Consider the following 27,391-nt stretch of genomic DNA (forward strand, 5'->3'; position numbering starts at 1 on the left):
TACTCATTTTAAATACCAATGCTGAGTTGTCAAATGGTTGGTGTTCGGAACCTTTCAAAGAATTATTCTACTTCAATTGATTCATGAATTAAAAATGTATGCTCATGATTATTACATACATATTATAATATAATGTTATAACAATAATAGGTTACTATCTAATGTTGTGATGACATATTTCTTAGATCAAAATCAACTTTAGGATTATGGAACAAACACAATCGGATGTGTTTACAACACATCACCATTGTTCTATATATCTCGGTCATGTAATGGAGATTCTTTTGAATGATAAAAAATATGAAAGATTTGAATAGAATATATGCCGTTAAAATATTTATAATCAAATTTTATATTTAAATAAATTTAAAGACTAGTGCACAGGTTAGAGCTAAAAAATACGGAAATAATAGAAGATCGCGCTCCCGGTTCAGCGATATTGTGAATCGTAATTATCTAGAGAATTGTCAGCTGTCTCTTAAGAAAGTTACTTCTTATTTTAGCTTGAATTAACAACTTTATAGCACTTCTCAACATGGTTTTAATGATAATGATAGCTCGTGCGTGTGATGGTCTGCCCTTAGCAGCATCATTACAGGAAGATGAACAGGTTAGTTGAGTATATTAAGTTCATACCCCTTTAAGATCGAGTCAGCCAAGGTAAACTTTAAGCTAGCCTTACGAATGACTCTTGAGTTGGCTAGATTATAGCTACTAGTACCTAATGATGCTCAAGTGCATCGTAGGCTATATATATAAAAATATATATTGGGGTCATCAAATTATTGGTCTTAATATAACCTGGCATAGACTAACCTACGATTGTACCCAACGTTTGGAGACTAGGGCTAGGTAGGCTACCTAGGCTACGGCAACCATCCACCTTAACCCCTGGCGTTAGGTAGTACCCTAATCAGATCTCATTACGGGGTGATCATAGACCATACCTGCTATTGGGGAACACGAGCAGCTTAGGGTTGTGTGAATGGGGAATCAAAGTCACTTTAATAAGACAAAAATAGCTGACAGCTGTGTGAGCTTTTGTGATCGGAAGGCAAAGACCTGGTCACTAAGCTGAGCAATTTTTGAGCATTGGGGGGGAAACACCACAATGGATCCTTTGTCATCGCGTGGATCATCCTTATTCACTCAATATTTAATTGGTAAAACAAGAATACAATTACATCTTTAAGCATACCATTCAAAAGATTGAAGTTTTGTTAACATAATGTGATATGTGAAAGCGCCATGCGAAGTAAAATAAGCATGTGAGGTTTTCGTAAAGTATGTTTTCAAGGCACTTTTGAAATCCAATATGGCGGCACCCACATGAGGTGCCGTTCGTAAGCGCAAATGAGCCACCATCTTTCCCAGCCTTCCCAGCACTCATTTGAACAATGTTAGTGTATAGGGGGAAACACCGCAGTGGATCCATCGTGGGATTTCGTGTCCGAGGACATGATAGTCGCCTCTTCTCCACAATGTCGGAAGGATCTCTGTTGGTGGATGCAAGTTCACCGCCTCAAGTCAGGGACGTCTCTTCTTTCGGTTCCTCCGGACCTAATGTTTTGGTCAGACGCCTCGGATCAAGGTTGGGGAGCACACCTGGGCTCCGAAGCCGCTTCGGGCCTTTGGGTAGAGGAGGAGAGGATCATGTCAATAAATTGGAGGGAACTAAGGGCAGTGTACCTAGGCCTTCTTTCATTTCAGGATCAACTGTTGGATTCGGTTATCGCGATCTTTGTCGACAACACCACAGCAGTCTCATACTTGAGAAACCAAGGTGGCACACAGTCGGATCTTCTCACTCAAGAAGCGCGATCAATCCTGTGTTGGGCAGAAGACGGGGATTACGTTGGTCCCTCAGTTTATCCTGGGCCATCACAACGTCTTAGCAGACACCTTGTCGAGACTGAACGAAGTTCAAGTGTCGGAATGGACACTTTGCCAGGAAGTCTTCGACAGCCTCAGGAAGAAGTGGCCTGTCACAGTCGATCTGTTTGCCACCCCACTGAATTTTCGGTGCCAGATATTCTTCGCCCATTACCAGACTCCTCAGAGTGCCGGGACAGATGCTTTTTTGCAGGACTGGGAGGGACTTCAAGCCTATGTTTTTCGTCCGTTCTCTCTGGTGAGGTCAGTCCTCAACAAAGTGAGGGCAACCAAGCATCTGGATCTCACCTTGATCGCCCCCTTTTGGCTACAGAAGGAGTGATTTCCCGACCTTCTGGAAGCACTGGTGGAGCCCCCCATTCGCCTGCCAGAGAGACCAGATCTTCTCAAACAACCCCATTTTCATCAGTTCCATCAGAGGCTCCACATGCTTCATCTTCATGCCTGGAGACTGTCAGGAGGTTCTCCTCCAGAGTGGCGCGACAGTTGGCTCTTGCCAGACGGCAATCAACCAGAGTAAATTATCAGGCTAAATGGTCAGTTTACAGATGTTGGTGTAAGTCTCAAGGACATTCAATTTCTAGACCTTCCTTACTGAAAGTAGCGGAGTTTTTAGTTCATTTACATCATGACAGGGCCCTGTCACCTTCGTGCATTAACCCCTTCGCCACCGGCCTGCTGCATTGCTGCAAATGCTTGCATACTGCATGAGACCCCCTGTCAACCGCGAGTATCAATCATTACTTGCTCCCAGTAAATTTGATGTTATTCATATTTTTCCTTTATATTCTTATGTGAAAACATTGTGTGTAGGGATATCAATGAATATTTTTTTACCCAATTGTAAAAAAATTACAAAAAATATAGTAAGAATATCGGAAAAAATAGAAATATTTAGTGGAAAAAGTAATTGCAGAAGTAGGAACTGTTATAAAGTAGTAGAAATAGTAGTAAAGTAATAGAAATAAAATAGCAGAAAAAGTAGTAAAGTAGTAGTAAAATAGTAGTAGTGGTAATAGCAGTACTACTAGTTTTCTTACTGAAACAGTTATTCCTAGGTTTCATACAGAAACAGCGTATACATCAATGAATGTTTACGGCACTGGTAATAATAATAATAAAACAGTAATAATAGTAATAGTAATAATAATAATAATAAAAGCAACAGCATCTCGTACCAATATGTATATACATATGGGGCAGTTTATTCACCCCCAGTATCATCAGCAAGCTATAAAAAACACATCTCATCACGAGTAACAGGCCTCCATAGAAGTCCTTCCACCTTACGCTTTCCTGTTGAATGAAAGTACTACTCTGCCCGAGCATTCACCCATTCACACAATTTGTCAATTACATCACCACAAAAAAGGAAAAAAAATGCATCACGTAAGCAGGTGAAATCTGGTGTGTAAGCTGGAATCCCATTGCCACCCTCCGTGAATCCGGGGGGCTGGGTCTGGGTGCAAGTCACAAGATGGATCAGTTATGAACCGCCAGCCTTCATCGACAAGAGGTTCAATGTCTTCCAAACACTCGTTTTCACTGTCAACCTCTAAGAAATTATCACTATAATCATCATCTGATAGATTTGGCAGGTACTCAGACCCTGACTCTGAAACACTCATCTGACATGATACTGAAAAAAAAAACATAAAATAACTGCAATCAAAAGGGAAAAAGGTTTAGAATTCAGATCTACATGGTTTACAGACAAAATCGTAATTATCCTTCTCAGATAATAGCCTGAGGCGCACTAGCATATGTTGGCCAGTACCCCTCCTAATATCCCATATGAAAATGACGTCACGACATCCATCGGACGCTTATTGGTTAGAATGAATTGTGGGTGGAGCTTCAGCACCTCTCTCGTACACAATACTGTGTCTGGAAACCATCTAAGCTGAAGAAAACGCTTTGCTTTTCGAGGAGGGATGAAAGATGTACACGCGTACGTCCCAGTTTTTTATTACTGTACCGTAAAAGACGTACATGCGCACGTCCCAGTGCTGAAGGGGTTGAGGGTTATAGGTCGATGCTTTCCTATGTTTTTAAGGCAAGGCTCCCTGAGATCTCTTCGTCTTATGTCATTAGAGATTTAATTAGATCTTTTTCCCTATCTCGACCCAGTCCACAGTGTTCGCCTCCGACATGGGACGTTAACAAAGTCCTTCAAGCCTTAAGGTTCCCTCCGTTTGAGCCTCTGAATTTTGCCAAATTTAGGGACCTCTCTTCTAAGACACTCTTCCTTGTCTCGCTGGCTACAGCTAAGAGGGTGGGTGAACTGCAAGCATTCTCTTTTCTGGTTGCCAGATCTGGACAAGACATGATTTTGTCATACCTTCCTGAATTTGTCGCAAAGACTGAATTGTCTGATAATTCCACTCCCAGGTCTTTTGTACTGAAGTCGCTGGTTGACTTTGTCGGTAATTTAAATGAGGAATTAGTTCTTTGCCTTGTTAGGGCGCTCTCATGCTATTTACGCCGCACGAAGGACATTCAGGGTCGTCCCCGTCATCTGTTTGTTTCACCCCGAAATATCAAGAGACCTATATCAAAGAGTGGTGTATCCTTTTTTCTCGGATATCTGATCGTTAAAACTGGTGGTTCGGCTGCCGGGGAAGACCAGATGCCGAGAGCACACAGTATTAGAGCAGTTGCTACATCAGTAGCTTTTATGAAGAATGTCTCAGTCGCCAAGGTGCTTGAGGTGGCGACTTGGCGTTCTAATTCTGTTTTTGCCTCTTTTTACTTGAAAGATATTTCTCTAGTTCTAGGCGACCTTCGTTCTTTTGGCCCGTTGGTGATGGCAGGACAGGTCGTCAGACAGGAGAATTAGGTAGTCTTCCTGTTTTATGTTTGGTTGCTACCTGTATTTTATTCATTTTTTGTTATGTTGTATGTATTTGTTGTTTTTTGTTTTTGTATTATAACCCATGGCAGTTTTTGGCTTAGTTATAATGGGAATTAGGCAGTTTGGTATTTAGGTGTTGTTGATGACAAGGACTGATTGCTTGGCAATCATGCTGCTTCCATTGTCAGTGTGACATGGGACCAGCCACTGGGTTGTTGGCACTGGCGACTACGCTTCTCCCAGAGTCGATGTCGACCTAGGACTAGCCACTGGTTTGCTTGTCCTGACGACTCATGCTTCTTCCACTGTCCTGGACAGGGAATTAGTCGATGGATCGTCTGCTGTCATCTGGTGACTCGCTCACCATCTACTTTTTGTCTCACCTGTTTTCTCAGAGTCAGACACTCGTGCGAGATCAGGCGACATTTAGTAGCCCTGAGTTTCTTGTTGACGAAGTCGGTTGCGTTGATACACCCCCGATGATCATGTAACATGAGACCAGGTTGGACTGTCAGGCATTCGTCCTTCGGGACTGAATCGCCTTTTTGCTCCGCGCTCCTTTCTCTTGGCACCAGAAAGCTCGAGTCAGGAGTTGCTCATGAGCCAATTCGCTGCTGGCAACGTTGGGTTGCGTTGATACACCCCCAAGGTTTGCTTAGCTTTGAATCGCCCAGACAGTCCAGACACTCATCCTTCAGGGAAAGAATAATGCTTAATAGTCTTCAGGGTGCAGCCTTGCTGTCCTCGAGTCGTCTGACTGGTCACCTGGTCGGTCACCTGACTTTAGTACAGACGGACTGACTATGCACTTACTCCTTGTCCTGTGCTACTGCAGTTTGGCGGCATTATGGTAGGAGACTTTGAGTTGTTAGTATCTTAGACCTTGGGTTGAGTTTTAACTGCCTATGATATATATTTCTTTGATTGTTTTATGTCCTACTCTGTCCGAAGGGGAAATTGTACTCAGATTCCCTTCCTCCTTTTCAATGTGGTTAATCGGGCTAGATAAATTATATTAAGGTAATGTTTATTAATATGGAATTTTCATTCTAAAATTAATTTTCATACATTCAACTTACCTGTCAGATATATACATAGCTATCGACTCCGTCGTCCCCGACAGAAATTCAAATTTCGCGGCACTCGCTACAGGTAGGTCAGGTGATCTACCGCCCTGCTCTGGGTGGCAGGACTAGGAACTATTCCCGTTTTCTAATCAGATTCTCTCTGTCGCCGGTGGTATCACATTGTTGTTACTTCCTCCTGACTAGAATTCGTTTTTCGCAACGCTTTTGATCATCTCTCGCTGATATTTGGTGACGTACTTGGATCGTTGTTTGGCATTCGCTATCGTGGACTGTTTTTTGGACTTGGTTTTTGGAATTCGTGAATATGTCTGACTCTAGTGTTAGTTTCAGAGTGTGTGTGAATGAGGGCTGTAAGGTGAGGATTCCGAAAGCTTCGGTAGATCCTCATACTACTTGTAGTGGTTGTAGAATGGTTGAATGCTCGATTGAGAATACGTGTAACGAGTGTGAGAAATTGAGTGCACAAGAGTGGAAGAATCTAACTTCTTACTTGAGAAGTTTAGAGAAAGATAGAGAGAGGAAGGCGCTTATAAAACCCGCAGAATGTCTACATCTCATGATTTACTGTCTAGTTCTGTAGCTTCTTCCTCTGATAATCATGCCCATTCTGTTTCAGCCCGTTCACAAATTGCTAATCCCTCTAGTTCTGCTTCGGAAATAGCGGAACTCAGAGCTTCCCTTCAGAAAATGCAGGAAAAAATGGCAGCATTGGAAGGTAAGGAAAGTGAATGTGGTTTCGCTAGTGATATTAGTGTCCCCAGTGTAGTGGAGGGGGCGTCTGGTCGTCTCTGCGACGCTCCCAGGCCTAGACCTCTTCCAAGCTCCCTGGCCCGGAGGAGAAGGAAAGTCGAAAGCCGTACGGGGGTTGTGGAGAATCCCCAACGATCAGGCGTCCCTTCGGCAGAATCTATCATATCACAAACTGCCAAGGACCGCTATAGGAAAAGCGTCCTTCGAGAGTGCTTTTCGTCTTCTAGTTCGCCCTCTCCGAGAAGAGGATGGAAGGAGTCGAAACTTTCCCGTCCGCTGAAGAGGAGTATGAAAGAACATGAACTCAATTCTAGTCCCGAGCGCTTCTCTGAAGAAGGAGCGCCTTCGGTATTAAAGAAGGCTAGAATACATTCAGACTCTGGGTCTGGAGGAGATCCTAGAGCGCCTTCCAGATCTCCCGCTCCTGATTCGAAAGATTCCTCAACAGGAAAATTTTAATGAATATGCAAGAACAATTAGCCTCGTTAGTAGGAGCTCTATATAAGGAGCCTACTCGTAAGAAGGATGATAGGCTTCCTATTAAAAGATCTAAATACCGATCTCCTGTCGGGCGCGACGCACCCTTCAGGGGAGTTGTCGCACAAGCGGCCATCTCTGGGGGAGCAATGCGTTAGACAGGAGAGAAGTAAGAAAGGAAGTTACTCCTGTCAAGAGTGCGGCTCCACCCAGGAGCCAGGCTCCGAGTAGGCGCAAAGGGCCAGAGTATGCAGTACAACATTCAAGATCTTCAACCAAGCGCCAAGAGTTAACTGAAGAAGAAGATCCTGTTAGGAGTAGAGCGCTTGTTAAACGGAAAGCGCCTACCGGGATCAATACTCCTACTAAACACCAGACGCATTCCAAGGATCAGGAGTATTTGGAGCGACGTACTCCTGCCAGGCGCCAGGAGTCTTCGGACCTCGATACTCCTCCCAGGCGCCAGGAGTATTCTGAACTTAATACTCCTCCCAGGCGCCAGGAGTATTCCGAACCTTATACTCTCCTCCCAGGCGCCAGGAGTATTCTGAACTTAATACTCCTCCCAGGCGCCAGGAGTATTCGGAACAAGATGCGCCTACTAGAAGCCAGGAGTATTCGAGGCGCGCTGCGCCTGCCAAGCGCCAGGAGTATTCCAAACACGTTACTCCTTCCAGGCGAGATACTCCCGCTGTACACCAGGCACATTCCTTGTATGAAGAGCCTGACATCCGACAGGAGTCATCCAAGCGTCAATCTTTTAGCAAAGAGAGAGTAACTCTTAGCCCCTCTTCAATTAGGAGTGCTTCTTCAGAAAGAAAGAGAGTAAGGGAAGAAACAGAAGAAAGAAGGGAGCCTTCTCCTTCCAAGCCTATGAACCCAGAAGATGCCTCGGAGGATGAAATGAAGGAAGGATTGTCTAATTACAAAGTTCTTTCGTCCCTTCTCTTGGAAGAATATGGAGACTCGTTAACGCCAGCCGCTCCTCCTTCTCCACGCTCTCTGTTCTCGAGCACGAAAACACACAAGTCTTCCTCTTTCCTAAAAATGAAGCCTGCTATATCTATGAGGAGGGCGCTTCAATCTCTTGACTCCTGGTTCAAGAAGAAGAAGGAGTTAGGAAGGACGGTCTTTTTGTATGCCTCCCGCTAAACTTACAGGGAGGAGAGGCATTGGTACGAACGGGAGAAAATTGGGATTGTCTCTGTCCGTTTCAGCTGAGTCAGACTTCTCGAGTTTAGTAGATTCATCGAGAATACACGCCTTGAATGCAGCAAAAGTAACATGGGGGCTTTCGGAAATGGACCACCTCCTCAAAGGGCTTTTTCACACTTTAGAAGTTTTTAACTTCTTAGATTGGTCCCTTGGGGTTCTGGCCAAGAAATCTCATGAAAAGGAACAACTGGACCCAGAAACCCTAAATAGCATCCTCACATGCATTGATAAGGCTGTTCAGGATGGATCGGCTGAAGTATGCTCCCTCTTTGGGGCAGGAGTTTTAAAGAAGAGGCGGTTCACAATGCTTTCCTCACGAAGGCCGTCTCTCCTTCGCAAAGAGCCGCCTTATTGTTTTGCGCCTCTCTCAGAACATCTTTTCCCTCGCATTTTTGCAGTTGGTGAAGGATATTGCTCATTCTCTGACTGAAAAGGCCACCCAGGATCTCCTTAGAGACAAATTCCTCAAGGAAAAATAGGCCTGTGGCCAGTGAGGAAAAGGAAGTGGCTCGTCCAGCTCAGCAGCAGCCCTTTCGAGGAGGCCTTCCAGCTAGATCTATCGCCAGAAGGAAGTCAACCGAAAAGAGGGGCAGGTCTTCCTTCCGTCCCTTTAAGAAAGGAAAGTGAGAATTCTGTCCTCCAGACACCTGTAGGAGCCAGGTTACATTTCTTTGCGAAAGCCTGGGAAGACATAGGAGCGAATCCTTGGACGATGTCGATCATCAAGAATGGTTATCTCATCCCATTAAAGGACATTCCTCCCTTGACAACATCACCGAGGGAATTGTCCGCCAGATACAGGGACCCTGTTCTGATGGATACTCTTCGTCAGATGGTGGAACAGATGTGGGACAAAAGAGCAATAGAGCTAGTGCTGGATTGCAGCTCCCCGGGGTTTTACAATCGCTTGTTTCTTGTAGCAAAAGCCTCGGGGGGATGGAGACCGGTACTGGATGTAAGTGCGCTGAACAAATTCGTAAAACAACAGAAGTTCAGCATGGAAACGTCTGCTTCAGTCCTTGCAGCACTGCGGCAAGGAGATTGGATGGCGTCCCTAGACCTTCAGGACGCATATTTCCACATCCCGATCCACCATTCGTCGAGGAAGTACCTTCGATTTATGTTCGAGGGAAGAATCTATCAGTTCAGGGCCCTGTGTTTCGGCCTTTCCACGGCTCCTCAAGTCTTCACGGACGTGATGAAAAATGTATCAAGACATTTACATTTGAAAGGGATAAACGTCTCCCTGTACCTGGACGACTGGCTCATCAGAGCCAGGTCTCAAAAGCAGTGTTTGGAGGACCTGTCAACAACACTGGAATTGACAAAATCATTGGGATTGATCGTGAACCTCGAGAAGTCTCAGATGATCCCCAGCCAGAACGTGGTTTATCTGGGGATTCAGATGGATTCTCGGGTTTTCGAGTTTTTCCCTCTCAAGAGAGAATAAAGAAAGGCTGTGCCACAGTATCGAACTTCTTAGGGAAAGAGCGCACTTCAGCGAGGGAATGGCTGAGCCTTCTGGGGACCCTTTCCTCGCTCGAACAGTTCTTTCTCCTAGGAAGACTACATCTTCGTCCGCTTCAGTTCTTCCTGAGAAGAAGTTGGAGTTGGAAGACAGGACAGCTCTCGGACACGTTTTCCAATCTCGGAGGAAATAAAAATCATTTAAAGTGGTGGTGATTCCCTTAAAAGAAAACAAGGAGTGTCCCTGCAAGTACGGAACCCAAGCCTGACATTGTTCTCAGACGCGTCGGAGTCGGGCTGGGGTGCAACATTGGGATCCAAAGAAGTGTCAGGCACTGGTCGGCAGAACAGGTGTCATGGCACATAAATTGCAAGGAGCTCTTAGCAATTCACCTTGCGCTAAAGAGCTTCGAACACATAGTCAGAGGCAAGGTCGTACAGATAAACTCAGACAATACGACAGCTCTGGCTTATGTCAAGAAACAAGGAGGGACTCACTCTTTCGCTCTGTACGAGCTGGCAAGAGATCTGTTGATTTGGGCGAACCAAAGGAAGGTAGTTCTTCTTAACGGGTTTGTCCAAGGGGAGAGGAATGTGAGATCGGACAGACTGAGCAGGAGGTTCCAGGTCCTTCCCACAGAATGGACACTCCACTCAGAAGTCTGTCAGAGCCTTTGGCTCCTTTGGGGGAAGCCTCAAATAGATCTTTTCGCCACATTCCTCTCCAAAAGGATAGACACATTTTGTGCCCGGGGAGATCCCAGGGCTTATGCAACAGACGCCTTCCTCCTGGACTGGTCAGGGATAGATGTTACGCTTTTCCCCCGTTCAAGATACTGGGGGAAGTAGTCAGAAAATTTGTGGCATCCGAAGGAACCAAAATGACTCTGATTGCTCCGTATTGGCCAGCTCAAATTTGGTTCACAGAGGTGATGGAGTGGACAGTGGACTTCCCCAGATCTCTTCCAAACAGAATAGATCTGCTCAAACAACCCCACTTCGAGAGGTACCATCAAAATCTACCCGCTCTTGCTCTGACTGCCTTTCGACTATCGAAAGACTTGTCAGAGCGAGAGGGTTTTCTCGCCAGGCAGCAAGCGCAATTGCTAGAGCCCGCAGATCATCTACTAGGCGAGTGTACCAATCGAAGTGGGAAGTTTTCAGAAGCTGGTGCAGGTCGAAGAAGCTGTCCTCTTCCAGTACCTCTGTGACCGAAATTGCGGATTTCCTTCTGTTTCTTAGAGAAAAGTCGCATCTCTCTGTACCGACTATTAAGGGGTGACAGGAGTATGCTGTCAGCAGTCTTTAGAAACAAGGGATTAGATCTAACGAACGATAAGGATTTGCACGACCTCATTCGTTCCTTCGAAACATCAAAGTCACTTGAACCTAAGGTTCCAAGCTGGAACTTAGATGTGGTTCTATTTCTATCCTCCGAAGAATTCGAACCACTACACACTGCTTCTTTTCGTAATATCACTAGAAAGTGTTTGTTTCTGATGTCTCTTGCAACGGCAAAAAGGGTCAGTGAGTTGCATGCCCTTGAATCACGAGTTGGCTTCAAAGGAGACTGCAATTTGTTCATTTCAGTCTCTCTTTCTTGCCAAAAACGAAAACCCTTCGAATCCCTGGCCCAGGAGCTTCGAGGTGAAAGGACTTTCTAGTTTGGTGGGCAGAGAGGCAGAAAGATCCCTTTGCCCAGTTAGAGCTCTAAAATTTTATCTGGACAGGAAGAAGCAGTTGGGGGGTTCGCAAAAAGGTCTTTGGTGCTCAGTAAAAGACCCCAAGAGAGCAATGTCCAAGAACGCCTTAGCCTTCTTTGTTAGAAGTGTTATTATGGAAGCTCATAAGAATTGTCCAGATGATTCTTTTAATCTTTTAAGAGTGAGAGCCCACGAAGTTAGGGCAATCGCAACCTCTGTGGCGTTCCAAAGAAATATGTATCAAAACAGTTTTGGACGCAACTTATTGGAGATGCAACTCCGTGTTTGCATCTCATTATTTAAAAGACGTGCGAGTTTACGTATTGAGAAATGTTTTTCTTTAGGTCCTTTGTGTCAGCACAGACGGTTCTGGGTAAAGGAGAGAGCACCGATCCTTAAATTGTGTACGTAACCCTCTTGTCGGATGTGTTCTCGTGTTTCCTGTGCATGGGAGTGTCAGTTGTCGCACGAGCGGCCTTCACTTCGCTTCATTTGGAAATCGAGTGACAGCTGACTATTAGAGGGGTACAAAATTTTTTATTTTTGTACAAGTAACTTACCCAGCAGATATATACTTAGCTATAGACCTCGGTCGTCCCGACAGAATTTCAAAACTCGCGCACACGCGACAGGTAGGTCAGGTGATCCACCATTCCCGCCACTGGGTGGCGGGGTCTGGAACTATTCCCGTTTTCTAAGCCATAATTTCTCTGTCGGTTGAACGGACAACACCTATTGTTCGTTTCCTCCATCTTGGATTTCAACTCGTTTGCCGAGAATTTGGATTGGTTTTTTGGTGACGTATTCTGTTTTTTCTCTGGCTTGGCATACGCTTATTGTGGACTGTTTTTCGACTTTGGTTTTGACTACTCTTTCACGATGTCTGACGCTAAGGCTTCACCTATGTTAGAGTTTGCAGTAGGGAAGACTGTAAGGTTAGGCTGCCTAAATCGGCATTGGATCCGCATAGTATTTGCGCTAAATGCAGGGAGAATGAATGTTCTTTTATTAACACCTGTGTGGAATGCGAGAACCTTACGGAGCTTGAATGGAAGGAATTATCATCATATGTTAGGAAGCTTGAGAGAGATAGAGTGAGGAAGGCTTCAGCTAGGTCATCTAGTAGATCTTGCTCCTTAGAACAAGAAATTAACTCCATCTAACAATTTTCCCTTAGCCTCAGCTGCTTCTCCCTGTTCTGAATCCAAAGATTCTTCGTCAGAGAGGGAAAATGTTAAAAGCTTCAATTAAGAAACTTCAAGCTCAGCTACGAGCTCTAAACCAAGGTAAGAGTGGTGATAGTGACTTTGTGCAGTGTCCCCAGTGCAGTGGAGGGGGCGTCTGACCGGTTCCTCATTGCTCTAGGCCTAGACCTCTTCCAAACTCCCAGGACCAGGGGAGGAGGAATGTCGAAAGCCGCAGGAGGATGCAGAACATCCCCAACGGTCAGGCGTCCCTTCGGCAGATCCTGTTGTTAAGTCCCAGGCTGCCTCGGATTGCCGCAGAAAAGGCGTCCTAAAGGAGTGTTTTTCGCCTCAGACTCTTCCTCTCCTAGACGAGGATGGAGTTCGGCCTCCCGTTCGCGCCCTTTGAAGAGAGCCTGGAAGGCGCCTAAAGGAGACGCTGCTGACTCCAGCCCAGAGCGTTTTCCCGAGGATTGGCCTTCGGGACCTAAGAAGACTAGACAAGAGGAGCCTGCTCTTCAGGATCCGACCAAGAAGTTTTTGGTTAATCTGCAAGAGCAATTAGCTTCGCTCGTAGGCTCTTTTGCTAAGGACTCTACAAGGAGGAAGGATGTCTCGCTCCCTGTTAAGAGTTCCGCTAAGCGTCCTTCTTCGTATAGGAGAGAACTCTCACGATCTCCAGGACGTTTATCGCCTTCGTCGAGAGACTCGTCGGATAGGAGTTGTTCTCCTGAGAGAAGAGCCCTTTCGCCCTATAGGCTGTCTTCCCGCCCCAAGCGCCCTCTTAGACACAGCGCATCGAGCAGAAGTCTCGATCGGTTTAGGTGCAAGGAACCGGGAAACCGATTTAGGTATCAGGATCCCTTGGGTCTTCAGGACCAGGAGCCAGACAGGCGCAAAGAGGCAGCAAGACGCAAGAAAGGACGTCAAGAGCCTCTTAGAACTCTGGATTCAGGACGTCAGGATTCTGCTAGAAGGCAGGAATCAGGACGCTATGAGCCAGGACGCCATGAGTCAGGGCGCCAGGAGTCAGGCGCCAGGAGTCAGGGCGCCAGGAGTCAGGGCGTCAGGAGTCAGGGCGCCAGGAGTTAGGACGCCAGAAAACAGGACGCCAGGAGTACGTTAGGCGTCAAGTGTTTAGGGCGCCAAGAGCCTGTTAAGCGTCAGGAATCAGGACGCGGGGATCTTTTCAAGCGCCCTGAATCAGACGCCAGGAGCCTAGCAAGCGCCACGACGACGAACTAACCTAGACAACAAGAGTCTAGTAGGCACAAGAGTGTTTGCCGACAGACAGGAGCCTCACTCTTCGTATAGGAGTGCTAATGTTCCGCGCTCCCCTTCTCGGGAAAGGAGTTCTTCTCCAGGGAAGAGCCAGATCACTCCAAAACGATCTCCTTCTGTAGATCAGTTGGACCAGGTATCGGAAAAGACGAAGAGCTGTAGATGTAGCAGTTTCGGACTACAAGAGACTTTCTCTTTTGCTGCTAAAGGAGTTCGGAGACTCCTTCATCCTGCGGACCCTCCTTCACCAGGATCGTTGATGTCCAGCACTAAAGCTCTCAAATCGTCTTCCTTCGTTAAGATGCGCCCCGCTCTTTGTATGAAAAAGGCATTGAAAACTTTTTCAGAGTGTTGACTTCCAGAAGGGAAGCGGGCAAGACAGTTTTTCCTACCCTCCTTCCAAGTTAACAGGCAAACCAGGAAGGTGGTACGAGACCAAAGAGCCGATGGGTTAGGTCTGCCTTCTTCCGGCGATGCGGATTTTGCTTCCTTAGTGGACTCTACTAGGAGGAAGTCGTTGCTGTCTGCTAAGGCGACTGGGGCATGTGTGAGCTGGACCACCTTCTAAGGGCCTCTTTAAAACCCTAGAAGTCTTCAACTTTATGGACTGGGCTTTAGGAGCATTAGCGAAGAGAGCTCAGGACACGGACTTTGTTTCCATGGAGGAACTTTTCGAGCGTCCTGGCTTGCCTGGACAGAGCGGTCATGGACGGTTCTGTGGAAGTTGCCTCTCTTTTTGGAACGGAGTATTGAAGAAGAGATCTGTCTTTAGCTCTTTCTTAGCAAGAGCAGTATCACCCTTGCAAAGGACATCTCTTCTTTTTGCTCCTTTATCCCCGCACCTTTTTTCCACAAGAGACGTTAGAGAGGTTTCGAAATCTCTTAACGGAGAAGGCAACTCAAGATCTCCTCACGCACTCGGCCAAGAAGTTTAGGCCGGCAGTGCCGATAGAGAAGAAAGAGAGAACCCTCTTTTGTTCAGCCCTTTCGAGGGGCCTCCTCTTCTAGAGCCCCTCTTGGAGGTCGAAGACCAGAGAGAAAGAGTAGACATCTAGAAGGTCCTTCGGGAAGTCTAGATGAACAGCAAGTCCTCCAGACGAAAGTAGGCGCCAGGCTACTCCACTTTGCCAAAGTCTGGGCGCAGAAGGGAGCGGACTACTGGTCCCTCTCTATCCTGAAAAAAGGATACTTGATCCCCTTCAGGGAGAATCTCCTTGACGACAACTCCAAGGGAGTTGACCGCCAGATACTCGGATCCGTCCGAAAGCTTGCTATGTTGCAAGCAGTGGAACAGATGATTTCCAAGGAAGCGGTAGAACTGGTTCAAGATCTCCAGTCTCCAGGATTCTACAATCGGCTATTCCTGGTACCGAAGCATCGGGGGGATGGAGACCAGTTTCTAGACGTCAGTGCCCTGAATTTCTTTGTCTTGAGAAACGAAATTTTTCAATGGAGACGTCTTCCTCTGTTCTATCTGCTCTTCGTCCAGGGGACTGGATGGTGTCCCTGGACCTTCAGGATGCGTATTTCCATGTGCCAATTCATCCGGCAGCAAGGAAGTATCTGAGGTTCATGTTCCAAGGGAAAGTGTTCAGTTCCGAGCGATGTGCTTCGGACTTTCGACTGCCCCTCAAGTCTTTACGGACATCATGAAGAATGTAGCTTATTGGCTACATCTGGAAGGGATAGGATCTCGTTTATCTGGACGATTGGCTAATAAGAGCCCAATCGGAGAAAAAATGTCTGGAGGACCTTTTTAGTTACTCTAAAGTTGACAAAGTCCTTAGGACTTTTAGTAAATCACGAGAAATCCATGCTGATCCCCCAGACAAAGTATTGTCTATCTGGGGATTCAGATGGATTCTCGGGATTTTCTAGCGTATCCTTCGCAGGAAAGGAGAGAACGCTGCCTAGAAAAGGTGTCAGTCTTCTTAAGGAAAGAACATTGTCCGCGAGGCAATGGATGAGCTTGCTGGGGACCCTCTCCTCGATGGAACAGTTTCGTTTCCTTAGGAAGACTTCACCTACGACCCCTTCAATTTTATCTGAAGGAGAAGTGGGATTGGAAGTCCAACAATCTGGGAGAGACTTTTCCAATCTCGAAACGGATCAAGGAGAATATCCGTTGGTGGTTAGATCCACAGAAAACTAAGCAAAGGAATCTCCCTTCGCTTACAGAACCCGCGCCTAGCGTTGTTTTGCAGACGCCTCAGATTCAGGGTGGGGAGCGACCTAGGTTCGCAAGAAGTGTCAGGCATTTGGGAAGGAGAACAAGTCCTGGCACATCAACAAGAAAGAGCTAACAGCCATTCATCTAGCTTTGGTTCATTTCGAGGAACAGGTCTCAGGTCTGGGGATTCAGATTCACTCGGACAACAACAACAGCCCTCGCTTATATAAAGAAGCAAGGGGGGACGCATTCCTTTTCCCTGTACGAATCAGCAAAGGATCTGCTGATTTGGGCACAGGAAAGGAAGGATCTCTCCCTCCTCACAAGGTTTGGTGCAGGAGAGAAAAATGTCCGGGCAGATCTTTGTTTAAGCAGAAAAGAACAAGTCCTACCCACGGAATGGACTCTCAATCCTCAGATTTGCCAAACACTTTGGCATCTGTGGGGAAGGCCCAATATAGACCTGTTCGCGACCAACAAGAATCACAGATTAAAAGAAACCTATTGTCTCCCCCGATCTCGGATCCTCAAGCAGTAGCAGTAGACAGCTTTCTGCTAGATTGGACGGGCTTGGACGCGTACGCCTTCCCCTCCTTTCAAGATAGTAGGAGAAGTGTGAGGAAGTTCGTTGCTCGGAAGGAACAAGAATGACCCTCATCGCTCCCTTTTGGCCGGCTCTCGATTGGTTCACAGAGGTGCTGGAGTGGTTAGTGGATTTTCCAAGATCGCTTCCACTAAGGAACGATCTTCTCAAACAACCCCACTTCGACAGGTTTCACAAAAACTCCCCGCTCTAAGTCTGACCGCCTTCAGACTGTCGAAGGACTTGTCAGAGCAAGGGGCTTTTCACGAGAAGTGGGCGAAGGCTATTGCAAGAGCCAGAAGAGTCTCCACTTCTCAAAGTATATCAGTTCGAAGTGGGAGTTGTTTAGAAGATGGTGTAAGGAAAAGAAAATATCCTCCTCCAGTACCTCTGTAACTGAAATCGCAGATTTTCTCCTATATTTGAGAAAGACTGTAACCTGGCAGTTTCAACAGTGAAGGGTTACAGAAGTATGCTGGCCTCAGTTTTTCGACATAGAGGAATAGATCTGACAAACAATAAAGATCTTCATGACCTTATAAGGTCTTTTGAGACCACGAAAGAACATGTAATCAAGAAGCCTAGCTGGAACTTGGATGTGGTCCTCAAGTTCTAATGTCGGAAAAATTCGTACCGTCTCACGCAGCTTCGTTTAGGGACATAACAAGAAAGTCTTTATTCCTTTTTGCGTTAGCAACGAGCCAAGAGAGTGAGCGAGTTGCAAGCTTTGGAAGGTAAAGTGGGGTTTAAGAAAGATTCAGCGATTTGCTCCTTTCGACCATGTTTTCTAGCGAAAAATGAAAATCCCTCAAAGCCTTGGCCAGAAGCTTTGAGATAAAAGGAATATCTTCATTCACAGGAGAGAACTAGAAAGGACTTTGTGTCCAGTCAGGCACTCAAGTTCTACCTGGAGAAGAAGAAGTTGCTGAAAGGTACCGAAGAAAGTCTTTGGTGCTCTGTAAGAGATCCGAAAAGAGCGATTTGCTAAGAACGCCCTTACATTCTTCATAAAAGATGTAATAAGGGAAGCTCACCTTAAATGCGAAGAAGAGCATTTCAAGGTTCTCAGAGTGAGAGCTCATGAAGTGAGAGCCATAGCTACGTCGATGGCATTTCACAAAACATGGTCTCTTCAGGCTCTTATAGAGTCGACATTTTGGAGATGTAATTCGGTGTTCGCCTCGAATTACCTAAGAGATGTTAAAATTTCGTACGAAAAGTGCTTTGCTCTGGGAGCGTATGTTTCGGCGAATTCAGTGCTGGGAGAAGGGGCTGAGGCTAATCCTTCCTATTTAGTTTAAGGCTTAAATTACTGTTATGGTGGTTGTTTTTATTGGTTAATTGTCAGAGGGAAATAGGGACCCTCTTACAATTCATAGATTGTAACAAGACTAACATGTCAGGTGATCGGGATTGGCTTCAGTGCTCTTTGTGATTTGTTTAATAACCTTAACTCTGTCATGTAAGAGGGCGAGTCTCCATTGATATGACAAAAGGTCAAGGCTCTACCATGTAAGTGGGTCAGCCCCCATTGGTACGATCCAGTATAGGCTCTGTCGCGTAAGCGGGCTAGCCCCATTGACACGATCCAAAGAGTTATTCAACCATAGGTTCATTCTCGTTGAAACTCTTGAGGCAAGCAGACTCATCGACAGTAGTCATGAAGTCTTCAGCCCAATAAGGTAGGAACTATGGATTATGTTATCCAAGAACATAGGTTGTTTTTTCCTGTTTTTTAATGTATTTAGTTTAAATATTATTTTGTTTTTAGCTGTCTCTTGCCCGCCACCAAGGGTGCCAATCAGCTAAGTATATATCTGCTGGGTAAGTTACTTGTACAAAAATGATATTGTTAAGATACAATAAAGTTTTGTACATACTTACCTGGCAGATATATACGATTAATGGCCCACCCAGCCTCCCCTCAGGAGACAGGTGGAAGAGATTATGGCTTAGAAAACGGGAATAGTTCCAGACCCCGCACCCAGCGGCGGGAATGGTGGATCACTGACCTACCTGTCGCGTGTGCCGCGAGTTTTGAAATTCTGTCGGGACGACCGAGTCTATAGCTAAGTATATATCTGCCAGGTAAGTATGTACAAAACTTTATGATCTTAACAATATCATTTTTGTATGTATGAGTTTCGAGTTTGTGGTTGTTTGCTAAGAGTTTTTTGGGATAACTCTGGGCAATCAATTAGAACTAACACGGGTTAGGATCGGGTGTGATCGGGATCGGTTGTGTGCTCCTTAAATAAAGGCGTGTTGTCATATAAGCGGATGTGCTCCCATTGACAAACGCCAGTTAGGTTCTGTCGAGTAAGTGGAAGAGACCCCATCGACAGATCCACAAGAACTCTTGGCCACAGATCACTATCTCGCTAAGGCTCTTGAGATGAAGCAGACTCCTGGGCAGTAGCCTCGAAGTCTTTCCATCTAATAAGTAGGAACTAAGGTTTATTTATTTATACCTACAACATATGTTGTTTACCTGTCTATCAGTTAGTTAGCTGCTCTCTTGCCCTCCCACCAAAGGGTGTCAATCAGCTATGTATATATCTGTCAGGTAAGTTGAATGTATGAAATATATTGTTATGATACAATAAAGTTTCATACTACTTACCTGGCAGATATATACAATTGAAGACCACCCAGCCTCCCCGCAGGAGACAGGTGGAAAGAGAGAATCTGATTAGAAAACGGGAATAGTTCCTAGTCCTGCCACCCAGAGCAGGGCGGTAGATCACCTGACCTACCTGTAGCGAGTGCCGCGAAATTGAATTTCTGTCGGGGACGACGGAGTCGATAGCTATGTATATATCTGCCAGGTAAGTATGTATGAAACTTTATTGTATCATAACATATCTATTAATAATACTTACCTGTATAATTTATCTAGTCCCACCCATCCTACCCCACGATCTGCCTATCACAACTGAATTTGAGGGAAGGTTTTGTAACTGTCAACAGCAGCGTTGCCAACTGGCGGACAGAATAGGAAGGTAACAGGGTTGCCAATGTGGTAAATTTGGTTCAGTTTTTGGGGATTTAGGGCTAGATAAATTATACAGGTAAGTATTATTAATATTAATTTTAGAATAAAAATTCCATTTTCATACAATGAACTTACCTGTCCAGATATATACATAGCTAAGACTCCGTCGTCCCCGACAGAAATTCAAATTTCGCGCCACGCTACCGGTAGGTCAGGTGATCTACCTGCCTGCCCTGGGCGGCAGGGACTAGGAACCATTCCCGTTTTCTATCATATTTTCTCTGTCGCCGGTGGTATCAACATTGTTGTTACTACCTCCGTGACTGGAATTCGCTTTTCAAGACTTTATTGATCATCTTTATTGGATTTCTTGGTGACGTACTGGATCGTTATTTTGGCATTCGCTACTGTGACTGGATTTGGACTTGCTTTTGATTTTTGTTTCTAATAGAATGTCTGATTCAAGTGTAGTAGTGAGAGTGTGTGTGAATGTAGGCTGCAAGGTGAGGATACCGAAGGCTTCGGTTGATCCTCACACTGTATGTCGTAAATGTAGGGGGTTTGACTGTTCTTTGGCTAACACCTGTATTGAGTGTGAGAAGTTGGATGCTAATGAATGGAAGACTCTAACTTCTTACTTGAAGAAGTTAGAGAGGGATAGGATTAGACGGGCTGCACAAAAGAGTGTGAGTACAAGGCCTATTGAGCCTTTTTCTGAGTCTAACTCTCCATTTATTAATGAATATGATTCTCCCTATGTATCTGAATCCTCACAGGCTTTGCATTCGGATTCGGCTTCTGAAATCGCCAATCTGAAGGCTACTCTTCGTAAAATGAAGACAAAGATGGCGGCCATGCAAGGTAAGGCTAGTGATTGTGATTTACTAAGTGAAGTGAGTGTTCCCAGTGTTGTGGAGGGGGTGGCGTCCTGACCGTCCCTGCGATGCTCCCAGGCCTAGACCTCTTCCAAACTCACATACCCAGAGGATAGGAAAGTCGAAAGTCGTACGGAGGTTGTGGGGAATCCCCAACGGTCAGGCGTCCCTTCAGCAGGTTCTGTTTCGTTACAGTCTGCTCAGGACCGCTCTAATAGAAGCGTCCTACGAGATTGTTTCTCGTCGTCCGGTTTTCTCCCTTCACCTAAACGAGGGTGGAAGGACTCGGATCTTTCTAGGCCACTGAAAAGGCATTGGAAAGAGCGGCGCGTTTCGACTCGAAGCCCGGCAAGCAACGCTTCTCGGAGGAAGCTCCTTCTTCTATCAAGACGGGCTAAGATGGTTTCGACGCCTCCTAGAGGCAGTATTTGAGGATCGCACTCCTTCGAGTTCTCCTGCTTTCTTCTATTGAAGAGGACGCTGGGGTGGCTTCCAAGAGGATATTGCTTGCAGTTCAAGAGCAGATTGCATCTTTGGTTGGAGTTCTTTCGAGGGATCCCCCTCGCAAGAAGGACGCTAGACTTCCTATTTAGAAGTCTCGTCTTCTTTTCACCAGCCAGACGTGAAGCGTCCGCCAGACATGGGACGTCTCCAGGCGCGAAGAGTCGTACAAACGTCAGGATCTATCCGAGCGAGTTGCTCTAGATCAGGATACGCTCAGGCGTGAGGCGCCAGCCAGGCGCGAGGCGCCAGTTAGGCGTGAGGTTTTATTCAGCCAAGCGGGGCGAGCGCCACAAGCGCGAGGATTCAGCCAAGCGCGAGGCGCCAGCCAGCAGTTACGCGAGGACCCGTCTCAACATTGCGTGAGGCGCCAGACAAGCGCGAGACGTCAGCCAGGCAGCGAGATGGCCAGCCAGGCTACACGCTCCAGCCAAGCGTGAAGCGCCAGCCAAGCGCGCAGGCGCCAGACAAGCGCGAGGCGCCAGCCAAATGCGAGGAGCTGTTCAGGGCGCGCGAAGTCAAGCAGACGGCGAGACTTCTTTAGACGTGAGAGAGAGTCGGTTCACTCTATGAGCCCCTCTCCTAGTAGGAGTTTAGTCACCAGTAGAGAGAGAACGGGATGAGATCCTCTCGTTTTTCAGGCCGATTCTCCACAAGGTAGAAGAAAGATTTCGGAAGGAAGAGGGTACGGTAAAGAAGAGTCTCGAACTATAAAGTTCTGACTGACCTTCTTTTACGGAATACGGAGATTCTTTAACTCCTGCCGCTCCTCCTCGCCTCGATCACTGTTTTCGAGTGCGATTGTGCCTAAGTCTTCGTCGGTCTTGAAGATGAGACTTACGATCTCTATGAAGAGAGCGCTTCAGTCCTTAGACAAATGGATGTTGTCTAAGAAGGATCTGGGCAGGACCCACCTTCTGTATGCCTCCAGCCATACTTTCTGGCAAGAGAGGTTTTCTGGTACCGAACTGGGAGAACATGGGGCCTTTCTCTCCCAGCGGCAGCCGAAGCGGACTTTTCAACCTTGGTTGACTCGTCAAGGAGCACACTTTGAATGGAGCTCGCGTATCTTGGGCGATTTCGGAGACGGATCATCTCCTCAAGGACTCTTCCATATTTTGGAAGTGTTTAATTTTCCTAGACTGGTCCCTTGGGGGTGATGTCTAAGAAAGCTCATGACTCGGATGGTCTAGACCCCGAAGTCATTCTGAGTATTGATGCTTGTATTGACAAGGCGGTACAAGACGGATCAGGAGAAATCTCCTCTCTTTTTCGGAGCAGTACTCCTTAAGAAGAGGAGTATTTTTAGTTCCTTCCTAACCAAGGCGGTTTCTCCCTCACAGAGAGCAGCCCTGGTTTTCGCTCCAATGTCTTGACTTCCTGTTTCCTTCTCAGTTAGTGAAGGACTTTCTCGATCACTGACTGAGAAGGCGACTCAGGATCTTCTCCTGCAATCTGCAAGGAAGAAGAGACCACTTGTTTCAGTTGACAAGAAAGGACCGACTTCTACGGTTCAGCCCTTTCGAGGAGGCCCTCTCTCCAGAGCTACCTCTAAGAGAAGAGGTCTTGAGAGGAGAGGTAAGGCTACTTCCCGTCCCTTTAAGAAAGGGAAGTGAGACAGACAGCCTCCAAACACCAGTGGGGGCCAGGCTTCTCGAATTTGCAGACGCCTGGTCACTCATAAACTCAGACGCCTCTTCCATGTCCTTAATCAGGAAGGGATATCTTATCCCCTTCCAAGACAGTCCTCCACTAACGACCATTCCGTGGGAACTGTCAGCCAGATACAAGGACCCTGTACTGAGGGATACTCTTCGTCTGATGGTGAATCAAATGTGGGACAAAAGAGCTATAGAAACTGGTTCTAGAGCAAAACTCTCCGGGGTTTTACAATCGGCTTTTTCCTGGTTGCGAAAGCCTCGGGGCTGGAGACCAGTTCTAGATGTCAGCGCTCTGAACAAGTTCGTTCGAAAGGAGAAGTTGTCTATGGAGACTTCGGCCTCAGTCCTTGCGGCGTTTACGTCAAGGAGATTGGATGGTGTCGCTGGATCTCCAGGACGCCTATTTTCATGTCCCGATTCACCCTTCTTCGAAGAAGTACTCCGTTTCATGACGGGGGGAAGGATCTTTCAGTTCAGGGCCGTGTTTCGGCCTGTCCACAGCTCCTCAGGTCTTCACAAACCTGATGAGGAATGTGGCGAGGTTTCTTCACCTCAAAGGCGTCAACATCTCTCTATATTTGGACGATTGGCTCATCAGGGCCAGAACAGAGAGACAGTGTTTGGAGGACCTTTCTTTGACCCTAGACCTGATAAAGGCGTTGGGACTACTCGTGAACCTCGAGAAGTCACAGCTGATTCCCAGACAGAACTTGGTCCTATCTGGGGATTCAGATGGATTCTCGGGGTTTTCGAGTATTTTCCTTCGCAAGAGAGAATCGTGAGGAGGCTTGGAAAAAGTCTCTCTCTTCTTAGGGAAAGAACGGACTTCGGCGAGGGGGGGGAATGGTTAAGCCTGCTAGGCACCCTTTCCTCGCTCGAAACAGTTCTTTTCCTCTAGGAAGACTACATCTTCGCCCTCTTCAGTTTTTCCTAAGGAGATCTTGGAACTGGAAGACGGGACTTCTCTCCGACAGTTTTCTCCTTCCAATGGAGATGAAACCACACCTGCAATGGTGGTTGTCCCCTCTAAAAGAGAACAAGGGAATTTCTCTGGAAGTTCCGAACCCAAGCCGAGTGTTGTATTCCGACGCATCGGAGAAGGGTTGGGGAGCAACACTAGGACCAAGAGAAGTGTCAGGCACCTGGAGGCAGCACAGGTGTCCTGGCACATAAATTGCAAAGAACTTCTAGCAGTTCACTTGGCGCTAAAGTTCTTCGAACCCTTTGTGACGAACAGTGTGGTCCAAGTGAATGTGGACAACACTACAGCCCTGTCCTACATTCGGAAGCAAGGAGGAACGCACTCAGTGTCGTTTTACGAGATAGCAAGAGATCTGCTAATTTGGGCCTCACAAAGAAACATCTCCCTCCTGACAAGATTTGTTCAGGGGACGAGAAAAACGTGGGGCGGACAGATAACTGAGCAGGAGAAAACCAGGTCCTTCACACAAAGAAATGGACCTCTTTCATTCAGAGGTGTTGTCAGAGTCTTTGGGTTGGAGCTTTGGGGCACTCCTCACGTAGATCTGTTTTCGCCACAATTCCCTTTTCCAAAAAGGCTGGAAGTCTTTGTTCAGTGGTGGAAGGACCCAAGAGCTCTCGTGGTCAACGCCTTCCTGCTGGACTGGTCTCATGTGGACGTGTACGGCTTTTCCCCCCTTTCAAATCCTGGGACAAGTGTTGAGAAAGTTCGTAGCGTCCAACGGGACAAGGATGACCCTGATAGCCCCGTTTTGGCCAGCACAAGATTGGTTTGTAGAGGTGCTGGAGTGGACAGTAGACTTCCAAGATCCCTTCCAAAAAGGATGGATCTTCTCAGACAGCCACACTTGTTCCGACACGGCATACAAACCTTCGGTCCTTTTACAATAGGAAGGTACTAGCGCAGCTGGATAGGTCGTAAGCTTTCGAACAAGGGGTTCGGTAGTTAACTGCTTGTCCGACAGCCGCGCGCGCGGCGACTGGGAGGTAAACAAATCACTTTTGCTTTCGGCCTCACAGCGAGTAGACGTGTGTGTTCGACGCTCTCTGCCCGCTTCTCGTCGTTTGCTTTCCTTGAGTATATGGTTGTGTTTGTGTATGAAAGAATCATTGTAAGTACAATCATTTCTCTTTATCTAATTAATTGTGAATTATTGGTCAATGATGGAATCTCCTCGCCTCGCTACCCCACGGAGACTATTGCCCGGGTACCGAAGGGCGTAAATGCGGAAAGTTCCCGCTCATTCCCGGAGATTGACCCTCATATGTTGTGCGCTCGGTGTCGGGGGCGCGAAGAATGCACCCGAGCCGAGCCCTGTGAAGTTTGTAATAATTGGTCGGAGGCGCAGTGGACTTTTGTATGAGGGCAGGAAGAAGCGAAGGCCTGCAAAGGAGTCGTCGGAAAGCTCCCGCGACTCCTTTGGTTACGGACACTTCGTCGTCTTTCCTGCCGCCCGCTCAGCTTCCACGTTTGGCGCCTTCCCCTTCGGGGGGGGTTTCTAGGTCCTTCTCCTCACCTGACTTGTCGAGTGTGGAGGAGGGCGCTAGATACCCTGACCGTCGAGTTGTACTCTGGGTCCTCTATCCGTTCGTCTTCGGCGAGCGGGTAGAGGAGCCTGCTAATCACCCGACTTTGCCTTCCTCAGGTGCGGTTGCCGCGAAGGACGACCTCGGACAGGTGTGGGCATCGTTGGGGCTGCAGGGCGTGCCGAGTGTCCAGGGGCTGCTCTACCATCTCGCTGGCTCCGTGGCGGTCACTCATGCGACGGTTACGACCCGCACCACCACGACCCTTACGACACCTGGCTACGCTTCACCTCCTCACCTGTTGTACACCCGCACGCGGTCTCTGTAACACCTACTACATCGGTGCAGGGGCCAGTTGCCGTATCACGGGGGAGTGTGATGCCGCCACCTGGGTTTGCCGTGCTGCCGCGACCGGACTCGTGTGCCCGAAGAGCTCGCCCCTGGACCTCCCACCAGTACCAAGGATGTCTGTGCCGCTGGTCCCGTCCAACTGGACAGCCTGCACAGCCTGCCGTACCTGCCGTATCCTGCCCAGCCGCGTTCTCGGACGTGACGTTGATGACCACTGCTGCTGTTCCTGTACCTGCCCCTGCCGTCTCTACTGCTGTTCCTGTGATGCCTGCACCTGCTGACGTTGTTCCTGTTCCTGGCCCCGCTGCTCCCGATGCTGATCTGTTCGGACAGGTGCGTCCGGGCCCGGGTGTTGCTTCGGCAACAGCAGCACCCCGGCTCCGCTCTGGATGACAGATCTGACGTCGGTCCTGAGGAGGTTGACGAAGAAGAAGAAGAAGAGGAGGAAGGTGTCGTCGCGTCTTCCGTCTTCATCGTCTTCATTCGTCTTCTTCGTCGTCGTCGTCGTCTGCCGCCTCTTCCCCTTCTTCTTCTAAGGCTCCCCCGCCGAAGAAGAAGAAGGTCGCCTTCCCCCCCCACCTAAGAAGTCTCCTTCGGGAACTTCTAAGGGCCCGTCTCGCTCTGGTGAGACGGGGGGTTCTTCCGCTGGTCACCCCTGCTCTTCGGGGGGCAGGAACCCGTCTCTTCTTCCGTCGAGGAAGAAGACTACGGGGACCAGAGGTGTGGCTAACACCGGCACTCCTCACCTGCTGTTAGTGGTTCGGCCACGGCAGCAGGATCCGTCTCGGCCTCATCGTTCGCGAGAGGTACGAGTGTACGGTCGCCTAAACAGCGACCGTGCAGCCAGGAACCAGACCTCTGAGTCCGCTCAGCGTCAGGTTCCACGGCACGGAGCGGAAGACTGGTGACAGCCGCTCACACGACTCTCACCAGACCAGCTCTCGCTCTCGTGGCGAGCAGCTGGCTACCCGGGCGGACGTGACGGTCCATGACCGGCCACGGGCTGAGGCTGGGAAGAGGTCCCCCCGTTCGCCGGCACCAGCCACGGCTGGTACCAGCGAACTGACGCGCCGTGAGGACACGCACCGGTCTCACCGTGACAGTGGAGCTCGCCGGTCGCACTGACCCGTCAACTCGCACAAGGAGAGCGATCGGGTACGGCGACCAGCACCCAGCTCTTCTGACAAGAACGAGACCGGGGCCGCTGTTCTCGGTCCAGCCGTTTCTCCACAGCGAGGCGGCTCGAACTAGGTCTGCAGCCGATCGCCACGCGGGTTGACGATCGCCTGCAGTCTTCCAAGCCCGCTGGTTTCTGCCAGCGAGCGAGGAGGGAGCGTCAGGTCTGCTCTCCCATACCTTCAACTCCTTCGGGTTACACCGGGAGGGGGGCGAGGTATTGAGGACGTGATCGTGAGGGGTGCGCCCCTCAGGATCCCACGTACGTGTCGTACCGTACCAAGGCACGGTTCTTTCTGGACCAGCCAGGTCGTACGGACAAGTGGTTGGAGGAGACCGAGAGGGGTCTGTCGCTGTTTCCTCCCCCTTGAGGAGGAGGGTCTCGGGAGATGCTCCTGTTTGAGGGACTGGATGGTCCGCATCTCCGCAGGACGCAGTCACTCCTGAGATCCAGAGGAACTTTTGCCGAGGTTTATTGCACTGATTCGTCAGCACAACGACCTCGGGGAAGGATCGCCGCTCCACCATCCGAGCCCACGTCCCGGCTCGATCGTTCGGGGCCGAAGAGGGAACCCAGGACGACGGTGGGTTTGCCGCGTTCCGAGCTTGCAGATCAGTGCTGGACCAGGTTGAATCGCTTGTTTCCGGACAAGACGGTT

General features: G+C 48.0%; 1 protein-coding gene across 1 annotated transcript in view; it reads left to right on the plus strand.

Moving 5' to 3' along the window:
• The first annotated feature begins 436 nt into the window (after positions 1 to 436).
• Positions 437 to 27,391, plus strand: part of LOC135222831 (vesicle-trafficking protein SEC22b-like) — a 93,827-nt gene continuing 66,872 nt past the window's right edge. The window contains exon 1 of the mRNA XM_064261160.1: positions 437 to 610. Within this exon, the coding sequence (XP_064117230.1) occupies positions 536 to 610 (75 nt within the window). The 5' untranslated portion in view covers positions 437 to 535. The remainder of the gene's footprint in view (positions 611 to 27,391) is intronic.

Source organism: Macrobrachium nipponense, chromosome 20, assembly GCF_015104395.2.
Source record: "Macrobrachium nipponense isolate FS-2020 chromosome 20, ASM1510439v2, whole genome shotgun sequence".
NCBI lineage: Eukaryota > Metazoa > Arthropoda > Malacostraca > Decapoda > Palaemonidae > Macrobrachium > Macrobrachium nipponense.